The sequence below is a fragment of the Monodon monoceros genome, unplaced genomic scaffold, assembly GCF_005190385.1.
Source record: "Monodon monoceros isolate NGI ecotype Baffin Bay Population unplaced genomic scaffold, NGI_Narwhal_1 Super_Scaffold_12, whole genome shotgun sequence".
Classification (NCBI taxonomy): domain Eukaryota; kingdom Metazoa; phylum Chordata; class Mammalia; order Artiodactyla; family Monodontidae; genus Monodon; species Monodon monoceros.
The window spans coordinates 95935556-95948649 of NW_021703768.1; the positions used below are offsets into that span (position 1 = coordinate 95935556).

A 13094-nucleotide genomic window follows, 5' to 3' on the forward strand; every position below is an offset into this window, starting at 1 on the left:
GAGAGAGAGAGAGAGAGAGAGAGAGAGAGAGAGAGAGAGAGAGAGAGTGTGTGTGTGTGTGTGTGTGTGTGTGTGTGTGTGTGTAAGGGTGGTGAGGGGGAGAAAGGGGAGCCTGGTTTGTAAATTGCTGAATTGGGAAGTTCTTCAGACTTCAATAGGGTGCTAGAATCGCCCTGCCCTTTAATTCCAAGGCAGTTTATGGCATTCCTTTATCGCTTGTTTGACTCTATTGGTGGTGCTGTGGGTCAGGTTCATTACTGGAATGGAATTGCCTATTACTTTGGTATTAGGTTTGAGATGACTCGAGGTTTTTCCTGGCCCTGTCTCTCCTCAGAACTTTACATGAGAGCTGAACATATGAATTGTAAACTAACAACTGATTAATATTGGCAATTCCTCAGAAAGCTCTTAGATTGCCCCCTTTTGGCATGGCCTGTTTATGTTAATTAGCAGTTCAGAGATTAAACAACAAAGAAAGAAGAATTTACAAAATGGATAATAATAAAGCAGAATTGAAAAACATTCTTCCCATCAAGCTTCACTCAGTCCCTGGGTTCTGGATGGGACTTGGCTTCTGATTGCTGACACACATTGTCTAGAAGAATGGGGGAGCCTTTTAAATATAAAATTCTGTGAATGAAATCTCCTTTTGGACAGTGGCAATCTTTTTCAATCTCCAAGAGATCACATTGCCCAGCAAACAGAACGACACTTTATGCTAAACCACAGACCAGGGTCAGGGGTTATTCCCCAGCACCAGTGTGTGCATCCCAGGGTTCATACCCTGCTCGCACTGAATTAAGTTATTTGAACACAAACTGACTTAATCCAAGGACTTCCTCTCCCCCCCTTCAGTGAGTACCACTGAACTGTGTTGCCATGACTTCAGCATGGGGGAAGGATTTCACTTTAAATCGTGTTACTTGCTGCCTGAGAATGTGGATCTCTCGGGGCACTGTTGGGAAACCTGAAATTAAAGGGAGAGGAGGGACCCTAAATACAGCGACCACAGAAATAATTTAGGAACTTCTCCAGGGGTGTGTATTGAAGGGAAGTGGCTGCACATAGAGTGAAAACCAACATGTCAATGCTAGGCTGTTACAAATTTGACCTTTAACCAAAGACAGTCTATTTTATGGTGTTAAAAAAGTGAATGTGTTTCCCTTTTTTTGTTTTCCTTCTCTTCTTTCTCCTTTTCTTGGGGTAGGGAGTTACGATAAAACGGTCTTGGTTTTAACAAGCTGTAGTAATGGTTACTTTGAAGTCTGCATAGCACCTTGCTCCTAACTCAGGTGCCCACCGAGACCTGCAGTTCACACCCATGCTAAATCATCAGGCACAAGCGCAGTCTGTTATAATGTTTCTTTTCCCCTAAAGACTCAGTTGCAAAGTGAACAATTCATAGAAGATTCTTGAGTCAACCTGTTTCTCACAGATGCAATGTGTAATCATTTGTTTTGACCATCCTTTAGCTAATTGGGTACAAATGTAATCTTCCAGACTTGGTACATTTAGGAAACTAAAAATGGGATTTAAGAAGGAGCTGATAACTCTCCCAGAGAGGTGGCTACTAAGGACTCATTGGATTGCTTTTTAATGAATACCTACAATGGCCATGTTCTTGGGCAACAGCTATGAGAAGGTTATCAGCCAGGACAAATAGTACCGCTTCTATGGCTCAGTAGGCTGTGGAGTACAGGGAGTAGTGACCCAGACTCTAGAGCAAGACCATTCCAGTTCAAATCCTGCCTCTGTCATTCTGACCCAGTCATTTCACCTTTCTGTACATGGTTTCCTCCTGTAAGACACGGGTATGATAATAGTTCCATCTCATAGGTTTTTTTCCAGGATTGAATGGATTAACATTTATAAAGGACTTACAACTGTATTTGCAATTTATATAGCACATACAACCAATATGTACTACATAAGTATTTGTGAAGTAAAAATTTTAGAAAGTGCTTTGGCATTGCTCCCTGTGACCAAATGTAGGGTACTCGTAGGATATTTTAATCCAGCCAGTGGATTTTTACTTTATGTTGTATAGCTTGTATTTTCAGAACATTTAAGTGCTTTGAAGGAATCCAGCACTGTTGTTACTTACCTGTTTGTTGCCTGTGCTCACAGCCAAACAGGTACTACAAACATAATCTCTATTTCTCCTTCCCAGTGTAAAACGATTCTTCAGGCTAGACCCAGGTTATACTTTATATTTTGAATGAGCTACACACACACCCCCAGATGGGAAATCATGTATTTTTAGAATCCCAAAGGACTACATTAAGATAATCTAATCTAGTCTCTCATTTAACAGAGGACACTTACACAGCCAGAGAAGTTGTGGTCCAGGTGAATTAAGATTAGAGGTGAAACAAAAGCCTAATCCACGTAATTCCTGTCTGGGTAGTATTCTTACCATGCCATCCAGCCTTAAGACATGGTCTGTTTAAATGACATGTCCCTAGTGGATAAGTATTTTCTTAACTAGATCCAAATCAAAAACTTCTAAAATGGGTGGCTACTGCTAAAGTAATGATATATACTGTACATTATCTGCAAAAACACACGATTAATATACACACACCCACACACTCATTGAACTTAAATTGATACATGTTTACACATTCAACCTAATTTAGTAAGTATCAAGGAGAGAAGCACTTTACTCTGTGCTTGAGCAAATATTTGTATATATACACGATGTTCAAGATAAACAGTGGATCATTTGAGTCTAAGCTCCAAAATATGCCATTATTTCTACCCAAATGCACATAATAAAGTTAAACAGACACAGAGAATCTTGAAAGAATGACTGCTTGACAAACTAAAGTAGACTTTAAATTAAAGAACACTCTGTTGGGGATCTTTAAAATGATGCATAGCGGGGACATTTAGGTATTAGGACCCTTGGATTGCTCTGAAGGCAAACGTGAGGAAAAGGTGGCTCACCTAGCAGCAATGTAGAGGGTTCTGTTCATGGTCATGATCATCTGGATGTCCAGCCTATGCCTCTGTGTGGTGTTCCGTCCTGGCTTGTGGCCCACAAACACCGGATACTGTTTTGTATCTGTGAAAAGAGGAGATGGGGCAAGAGAGGAAAAAGGAAATTAAGCCAAGAGTTGACAGGGCAGGGAGAGGAGGGGGGCCAGCCACAAAACAAAACCATATTTAAGTCCAACCGGGCCACCATTTTCCAGTCTGTTATTTTAGGAAATGCTGTGATAGAAGAGTCCTCTTTAAGGATAATCAAGTTACAGTTTCATTTCCTGATGCTAATAAGACTGGGCTTAGATTTCTAAGTGTCACTCTTTCTGACTTGTCCTTCTTTCTGGGGGTTAAACTTGCCAGTGAACCCTTTACATGAAGGTGCTCTTTTCTTCCACAGTTTTCTTTTCATCTTTAGAGTGCTAAGCCCGAGGGGCAGTCTGCCAAAGATCTTGTCTCCGGACAAAACTATTTCAAAGCAGCCTTCCCATCAATCACCACAAAGGCAATGTGGTCTGGAGGCAAGAGCCCTCATCCAGGAGCCAGAAGAAAAATACAGTCTCCACAGGCGTCCAGTTGGAATAATCTACTATTGAAGGCAGCCCCGCTAGGTTGGTTGGCATTCTAGGAACTGTGGGAAGTTCGCTCTTGAGTTAAGCAATTGGCTAATCTCACAGAAATGGGGGCTTTGACAGGACAGGGTCAAACTGAGTGTAGCCAGTCGGGTGATCTGGAATTTTCCCTGACCTGGAGAGTCAGTGAGCGTATTTCTCCTTTTCTGCAATTCCCTTTAGCTGAGAGTGGGCAATTTGTAATAATATCTGACCTGTGGAAATACCTACACCTCAAAAATCTCTCTGCCTTTAAACCTACAATCTCCAGAGCACTGGCAATCCTCCAGAGAAACTAAGGAGAAAAGAAAGATGAGTCACATTTAAAAGGCAGTTGTTTTGGGGGTGAGCGTGGTGTAAATAAGGACTTGTAATCCATTCACAGATGTATGCTCAGACCCCTGCACCTTAAACCCCTGTAGCATCTGAGCATGACTCACTCTTACTAGAGAGCCTCAGTATATTTTACTCACAATCAAGCTTAGTATGGGATTGTCTTGTGCTTTTTCCTCTACTGCTCTGAAATTTCATTAACCCACTGATCAAGGAGGTTGCTAAAACAATTCATGTCTCTCTCCTATCAAAGATTTGAGTGTCCACTGAAGCATGATTTTCAGCAGCACATTTGGGCCTGGGGTCTCTTCAGTACAGGGGCACCAAAGATAGAATACCTACCTCAAATGGACATAAATAAGTGCTTATTAAGGTTTGGTACCTTAAGTTAGGCGGACTCTGCCACTTCAAGAATGATGGTCTCAAACGACACAGTTTGATCCTTAGTCATACCCTGACTTTTGTTCTCAAAGCTGTCAAGGCTTGACACCTCCCCTTCATATAAAATTATTTCCTTTTACAACCTAGACCGTCCAGCAGAAAGCTGGGTAGATCTCTTTAGTTAGTATCCTAGTATTACTGTCAAATACCTTTTTAAGGTTCCTTCAGTGTTTGGAGATTATTACTGTGAAGATAGATATTTGGGTAAAATGCTTTCACTTTTACTGTGACAAAATATTTTATCTTTTGGAGAGCAGGAAAAAAAATAATTGTCTATTTCATCCCACACACAGGTAGAACTTTCCTCTTTTTGAAGAGGCAACTGACTTTTTCATCATGTTGCTTTCTACCCTTGACAATGAAGCAGAGATCAAAAGAAAGTTATAAGCAGTAAAAGTAGGTCTACTATGAATTCAGAATCTCTCTATCCAAATCTAGCAATGATGAAACTTCTGAGTCTAAATAAAAGTTAATTTTTGTCCCTGAAGTACTCAGAAACAGTCTTCTTTTCTGTTATCTTGTAACAATGCCTCTGTCCTAATTACTTATGAAAATGTGGAGTACTGGCAACACCCAGATGACAGTGATGTTCTCCCATAGCTGGTTTCCAGGCATGATCACAGCCTCCTTGTAGTAACTGAGACTTCATCGGAGGTATTGAGGGATGTTTGAGATCCTCACAACCACGTTTATTGGAGTTAAAGAACAGTCATCCCACCAATTTTGGCTAGACTTGAATTATCTACCTCTGCCATCCACACAAGTTAAAGTGACTAACAAGTTTCCTGTTTTATGAAATGTTTAATTTGTATGTTTTGCCTGTTGACGCAGGCTCAAGTGCCCACAGAGGGAGAAAGTGAGAGTGAGAGTGAGATTGTGGATACTTACAGTTGCCATGCGAAATACTGATTGGCTCAGAATCTTCTGGGAAAGCAGCCCCAGCGAAGTGTAGCAGTGTGAAATATAGCAGCAAGGCTTCTGACCTCATAGTAGTTCAGCGGGGAGACTTTATTTCTCTACTTCACCCTGCCAAAGAGCAAAGAAGGGATTTTTTTTCCTTTCTTTTACAAGTCAGCTTTATTCCACTCCATAAAGTGAAATGGGCTTGAAGATAAATTTTAGAGAAAGGGGCTCCTGTTTCCTGTCTCTTCCACTGTGAATTCACCGATGACAGTGTTTTGCATAAGGAACCCGTGTCCATTACCCACTGCAGCCTCCTTCCCCATGCATCTGGGCCCTTTTGCAAAGCTTCTACCAAACAAGTAACTCAGAGCCTTAACTGCTTTGTCCTGAGTCGGTGTTAGGCCATTGTGGGTGGCTATTTCACAGTCACGAAATAGCATTCCAAAAAATGTGGATGATTTAGAAAGCTTTTTTTTTTTTTTTTTTTAAGGTAAATACATCTTTTTTCTTCTCAGCAGGTTTATAGCAGCATGCCATCCCCAGACATGAGTTGTTTGGGCAGCCCAGGATCTTTCAAAATTTTGAAGTAGTTGCCCAGTATTGCAAAATTAAATATCTGATATAATGACCTAAATGTCAGTTCCCTTCAAGCACCATGCTCCCATTCACCAACCCCCGTCCCCACTATACTGGCCCAGTTCACTGATTTCCATTACCTGCTTGACCCCTTTTGAGATTTTCACTCATTTATGTAATTCTGTAGTAATTCTGTAGTGACCTTAGACATAAATAAAATCACAGAATCTACGTTTAAAAAGAAATAAATGGATCCTTTCAGACTCTGTGGAGAATGTTATAGGGAGCATCTGAAACCACATCCTGAAATAGCACTGTTGATTTTTAAACAATCATATCTCTGTATATTTTAGTGTCAGATACTACCTTGCAATGAAACAGTAGTGAATAAAAATGCCAATATACTGTTTTACCCATCTGCATTTTCTTAAAGATGCTCTTCACGTGTAGAAAAAATTCTTCTAAATCTTAGAAGTAAAAACATTCCCATATGGGGCGGCTGGATCCAGTGAAAGGAAGCTCATAAGACAGCACATATTGCATAATTCTCAGGCATATTTCAAATAAGTGTTGATCTGTCAGGGAAATTAATGTAAAATGGGGCTATCTTTTTATCTTAGTAAAGCCTTTGAAGTAGACTGCCAAAGGTCTTGTTTTGAACAAAGCTATTTCACAGTAGCACATCAATCATTTAAGATTGGTGTGTAATAAAGTCAAACTTAGTAACTTAGATGTCTTTGAAAGCTAATCTGGCAAACAAACTGCTAACTTATGCTTTTTAGAACACACTTAATATGAGATACCTGTGTCTCTTCTTCGTTGCCAAAAAAAGCATCAACAAGTCCCGAGTGTTGCATCCCAACTGATAATGTCACAGACACAGCTGGGTCTTAATCATTTCTTCAGTCGAAAAGTGCACATTAATTAATTTGCTTTATCTTGAAAATCAAAGAGGGAGAGAGGTTGAGAGAAAAGCCTGAGCAATTCCATATCTCCATCTCTGATGTGTAGATTAAAATTAAACTTTAAATAATTACTTGTTCACAAGGGCGGTCCATAACCAAGAGACACGAACATGTATTTACAGACAGGTGAAAAGCACCAGTCTATTCATTCATTCATTTGCTAGTTCTTCCTATTCTGGAGAATCTAAAACCAAAGGGAAGAAGCTCTGTGGTGCCCTGATTTTGTTTGTCGTAGCTTCTGTTCAGTGTAACATTAAAGGCGAGAAATCAGTCACAAGAGCAAGTAAAACATTTAAAAAAAAAAAAAGAGAGAGTAAAACATAAACCAGCCACCAGTCAGAAAGTATACGGGGAAGAGGAAGTGGCAACATTTACCGAGGGCTCAAGAGCAGTATTATAGTATTATACAGAAGCCTATTACCTCAGAGAGTTTGCAGCACGCTGTGGAAGAATAATGGAGACTCAAAAGGCTGATTCTCGTTCCGTTAGAAATCTTTGGGAATATAGGTATACTTTTAAAGATTAATTTTTCTTGACATGACAAAGGAGTCTGTATCCTCCCATAATTGCATTCATCTTTGTACAGATGTCCTAAAGCTAACGAGACAAAGTCCTGCTATTTTAGTCTGTCTCCCAATTTTAATTTTTCCCATCTTAAGATTGCATGGATTGATGCAACATTCTCTACCCAGAAGCTGGCAGGAAGAGCAATGCATGCATAAGAAATCTGTTATGCAATCCAATGGCTTTTTTTCAATCCTCATCCTAGCCAGGATCATGGCTAAGATGGGTTATTTAAATATCTCCAGGTTTACAGAAGGGCTCTTTGCCAGGAAAAATATCTGTTTTATGTGTCTTCCTGTCATCGTATTATCAGGTTGTTAACATGTACATCATGTGGGTGAAAGTGTTTTGGCAGTCCCAGTTAATCTTGGCCATTCCATATGAACGCTTTATAATTTTCTTCAGCTGAGGTTTTGATGTATTATTCCCTTCCTACACAACTTTGGGCTCTAACCCTTGTAAATATGTAGACAGTATATTTTCCTGTTGAAATGATTACTTTGTGGCGAGATCCCAATCAATCACATTGTCATTTTCCATCCTGCTGAACAGGGGCTGAGTCTCCCTGCTAAGACCCTAGCACACAGACGTGCGCTAGCCCAGAAGAACAAAAACAAACAAGAACTTTCCACTGCGTTCAAAATCTTGAGCTAGCTGGGCTGCTGCTACGAGGTTGTTTAAGCGATCTTGAAACTTTGTAAAGTGGTACCCACATATAGCACATTTATAGGCATCTGCAGACACTTGTCGATTTGTCTCTTTGTGACTGTGCTTGTAGAGGCTAAAAATGACTTAGACTTAATCAGCTACCCAGAAAATTAGATCATGGGAAGACTGTCAACATGAGGATTCTAAACAAAAACGTTTACTTCAAAAATAAGCTCATTATGCCTGAATTGTCCATCTAAATTGTTTCAGCCTCCCATAACTCTTAGCCTGAAGAGAAATGACCTCTGTAAAATACACCATCACTAAAAAGTGATATTCCTATTCTTCTCCACCCCAGAAAATTCACTGGAAAACCTTAAGAACAGGCAGGTGAGGTTAATGGGTAAAAAAGGCTTCCTAAGACAATGGTGGGAATGTTTCCACTGGGGGAGGGCCAGCCCCTCTACTCTGGGCAGCTGCTGTTCAGCTCTGAAGTGCAGGCCCTATGCAGTGTTGGCCCGCAAAGCCAGATCTCTGATTTTTATTTTTATTTCTTAAGAAGCCAGAAATCTGGAGTTGTATGTTAAACCTCCTATTTTTTTTTTTTCTCTAAATGTTGGCACCTAACTTAGTTGTTTCTTCTCTGTGAGTCACCTTTGGCCAAGTCCTACCAGTTTGTGAGCCCAAGTACAATTTTCTGGGGCAGGATTTGGGGAGTAGTGGGCAGAGGATTAGAAGTAGTATTGGGGAAGTGTGAGGCATACTCTGGCCAGGTGGGTTTGTCATGGCTTCTCGGTAGTAGTGGCTCTTGTGAAATTAACCTGATTGATCAGAAGTAAGATGTGGCCATTTGTGACCTCATTCTCTGACTTCATAATCATTTCTGGTTCTCGTGACATCCCCTTTGCTTTATGCTTTGCTGACACAATTACTTTTTTTTTTTTCATATCTTTTTGGGTGTGTTGGGTCTTCGCTGCTGCGCGCAGGCTTTCTCTAGTTGCGGTGAGTGGGGGCTACTCTTCGTTGCAGTGCGCAGGCTTCTCATTGCCGTGGCTTCCCTTCTTGCGGAGCGCAGGTTCTAGGTGTGCGGGCTTCAGTAGTGGCACGTGGGCTCAGTAGTTGTGGCTCACGGGCTCTAGAGCGCAGGCGCAGTAGTTGTGGCGCACGGGCTTAGTTTCTCCACGGAACGTGGGATCTTCCCGGACCAGGGCTCGAACCTGTGCTCCTGCATTGGCAGGCGGATTCTTAACCACTGAGCCACCAGGGAAGTCCCAGACACAATGACTTCTATACTACGACAAGGGTATGAGGGGTAGATAGAAGTCCCGGTTATTGTCTGTACACACAAGTGAATGAACATTGCTTGTTTTACAGACCCAGTTGGGCTGCCCCACATACCCTCTGTGTGTCCAGCTGCAGCAGACAATGCATCAGTGTACTTGCACTTGGACTTGGCTGTACGGATATAGCTTGTATCTGATTTGGTACAACCATTCTTCCAGAATGTTGGTATCCAATGAACATTTTAATAGTAAGTGGTAATGATGAGAAAAATAATTTATCCGGAAACTTGCAAATGCAAAGTGCTCTTGATGATAACTCTAAGTGTGGCCTAGAAATAGAGACGAAATCATGGTAGTGGCACTTCTTTTTTTCTGTGGGGAAAATTATTTGCTACCATGCTTCTTTAAAAAAGCACATTTTCTACTGACATAATAGGAAGTTTAAAAGATAATCATTAATTCATGCCGTCATTAATAGATGGAAGGTGTGACCCTGGGTCAGTCTCGTAGCTGCACTGGCTCCTAGCATCCTCACCAGTAAAATGAAAGGATATAAAATATAATGGCCTATCAAACTCTTCTGGACTCTGAGACTGTACAATTCTAGGCGATTCTGCCCTAGTGAAGAAAGGATTGGGTACCAGATGGTGATTCAGGAGGATAGTACATGGAGTGACCCTGAGCTCGGACACTGCAAGGCCACGGACACCTTCTGGAGGTGTGGGGCTGGGACGGGAGGAGTAGGCATCAAGGCAGGGTGGGGTACTGGAGCTCGAGACAGTGGGAGATGCAGTTGGGCTCTGGTGGCGGTTCTGTCCGCCACCCTCTGAGATGACGGCAGGGTGGGGGCAGGACAAGCTCTGTGCACTTGGGCAGTGATCTTTCCAAAGAGAACAGGGCTGGGTTTTTCCTTTCCTGGTTGCCCCTAAATTGCATGTGGTTTGGAAACTCAAGGAGCCATCAGTGTGTCATTGTGTGGTACTGCATGTGGCAAACAGGAGGGATGGAACAGGTTCTCTTCAGCTTTGCTCTTGGGGGACTGCAATAGGCAGAGCACACAAGTTGTAGAAAGTTAGGCTGGAGCAAAGAACTGTGACTCTGTCTAGTTTCAACATCAGGACAAAGTTCAAGTCCATTAAGTAGTTCTACCCTGGCCAAAGAGAACCACCATTATTACCGCTGAATCATATTCGGAGTTTAGTCGGGTTTTACGCTAAGATAACGTTTTCATTTTTATTGCTCCAGCCTTCTGACCTCATCCATCATCATCTTTGTTTTCACAACGTGAGTATCTTTAAAAATCTGACTTGAAACTGGCGTAAAAGCTTTTCCGAGAAATCAGATGATTGCTGATCGTACAGGGAGGCAGCGGGAGCAGAGGGTAAAAACACAGGATTTGAATGCCTCTGCTCCACTTACTAGCTGGGACCTCTGGCAAGATGCTGAAGATCTCTGAGCCTCAGTTTCCTCATCTTCAGAGTGGGGAAAAATAGTGTCTCAAGATTAGTTATGAGATACTGCACGTAAAAATGGTAGTCCTCCATAAATGTCGGTTTATTCTTCAGTTGAGATACTAAAAATTGCCTTATTTTAATAGTTTCTCTTGGAATTCCTTAAATTCTCAGATTAGCAGCTGGGGTTCTATGTCTTCAGCAGGAGAAGCAGCTCTCTTCTTCTTCTCCTTGCCGGCCCCTAAGCTTCCCAGCTCTGGAGGTGGGTGTCTGGGAGAGGCAGGAGAGTCTGTCTCAGGATGGCACAGCTCTTGTTGTGTGATTTAAAAAAATGTGAATCACAGCACTCGCACAGGTGCAAAGGAAAATATCAGTGTGGACATCGGTGAAAGGGTGGGGTGGAAGTGAAAGTTTATTGAGCACCTTCTATGTATGACGTACACATGCGTGTTATTTTATTTAAATATTACAGCAATCCAGAGAGACAGGCCTTATCCTCTCCATTGTGCACACAAGGAAACTGAGGCTCACAGAGGTTAAGTAACATGTCCAGTCAATATTTATAGCACATCAGTAAAAACAGAAAGCCAGGTTGCCAAGCCAGGGCTATGTGATGCCACAGTTGATGTCCTTCCCAGAATGTCAGGGAAAGGGGAACAGAAGGAAGGTTGGGAAGAGAGAGAGGCTGGCGTAAATGGAAACTGCACTTAAGATCATAGTTGAGTATAGGTTGATGCATCTGTGCTTACGTGGACAGAGTGGCTGAAAGTCCCTAATGGCTTCAGTGATAATAAATCTATAAAAGGAGTACATAGTCGCTTGCAAATGTGTAGGCATGCAAAGGCTCATTCCACTTTGTGGCCCTGCGATTGCAGGCTTAAGGTGATAGAAAGATGCAAATGCTTTTCAACCACGGTTTTAGGAGGAATTGATTATCTCGTGACACCACTGGGTTAAGTGGAACCACGTGCCTGCTTGCAGCCCCCTCAAGAGTGATGTTTTAAAATAAATACACCAAAGAGAACAACGTCTGTAATGAAGGATAAAATCAAAGTTGCCTGTTTCAGGAGCTGAGAGGATGAACAGATTTGGATACCTCTCAAATCCGAGTAGGGAACCTCTGCCCAGAGAGAGGTGGGAGAGCAGATGTTGGTGCAGAAAACCCAGCTTGCTGAATGCTGAAGACTGCTGGTTATTCCTGCACCAGAGGGACAGTTCAGGAATCAAGGAGTGTAACAGCAGGTTTCCTTCGCTGGCCTGAGCTGCCCTGTTTCAAGGGCTGCAGCATTAGGAGGAGGATGCTGTCCACAGCAAGCACGGCCAGGCCACAGAAGGACTCCTCCCAGATGGAGTTAGGAACAACTTGGGCCCGTTGATCCTGGTTGAAATGTCCACTGTACCCAGTCTTCAGGGGTCACGCTGGCCACCTGTTTGGTGACACTGCATTAAGGTATAAGTTTTATGCAAATGAGAAAAATAGCTCTAGCCTTTTAATAAAGCATTTGATCTTTTTCTTCTCCTCAGCCATTAACAGAGACATAAAAGCTCCCATTTCAGAGGAAAGGGAAATGCCACAGACCTAACTTCAACACATTTTGGAGAAGGATGATGGCATGCAATGGAGTATAATAATAAATATCGACTGTGTATGATAGATGTTCCATTTTGATCTGAAACCGCTGTCACAAAGGAGAGAGAAAATAGCTGTGAATTCAGAAGTCTTTTTAGAAAAAAATTTTCGTTTTTAGGAAAATAAAGGTTGGTTGTAAACCTATGATCTTTTGAGGAGAGAAGGCGAGTCTTGTCTTTCAGGTGATTCTTTGTAATGATCGTTTTCTTTCTACCAATGCTCTCCCTATCCCGTAAATGCTTGAGACAGTGCATTTAAGGCACTTTGCTTGGATGTTTCAGATACAGTCTCATGACTCATTAGGGCTCTGCAGTTATAGGCGTGATCTCATCAATCTGTGCAGAATATCCTGTGGAAAACCACCTTGATCTCAAAAAGCTGCCACAGTCCCAAGCATGTTTACCCATGTCACACCCCAGCTTTTTGCCATCTCCATCTTTCTCAACTTTTACAATAGCGCTGACCTTAAACATACGCTCCAGAGACAGAAACAAATACCCGCTTTGTTTTGCTCTTAAGGAAACTGAGGCCCTGAGAAGTGAGATCATTTGCCAAGTGTGGTGCAGCTCAAAAGTGGCCAAGCTGAGCCGCCACTGAGGACTCCTGGCTCCAGCACCGAGCTCTGTCCCTACATTACGCAGCTTTCAGAAAGGAAGCCAAGACTCATTCATTTCTCCTTGGCTTGCTGCCTGGTGTTCATTACT

The 13094-nt window shown here is 42.1% G+C and overlaps 1 protein-coding gene across 1 annotated transcript in view; it reads right to left on the reverse strand.

Moving 5' to 3' along the window:
* The window catches only part of SEMA6A (semaphorin 6A), a 127910-nt gene that overhangs the window by 56375 nt on the left and 58441 nt on the right, over positions 1–13094 (reverse strand). Inside the window, exons 2-3 of the mRNA XM_029218103.1 lie at positions 5259–5396; positions 2950–3067 (exon numbers count right to left, since the gene is read on the reverse strand). Coding sequence (XP_029073936.1) covers positions 2950–3067; positions 5259–5358 — 218 coding nt within the window. The 5' untranslated portion in view covers positions 5359–5396. The remainder of the gene's footprint in view (positions 1–2949; positions 3068–5258; positions 5397–13094) is intronic.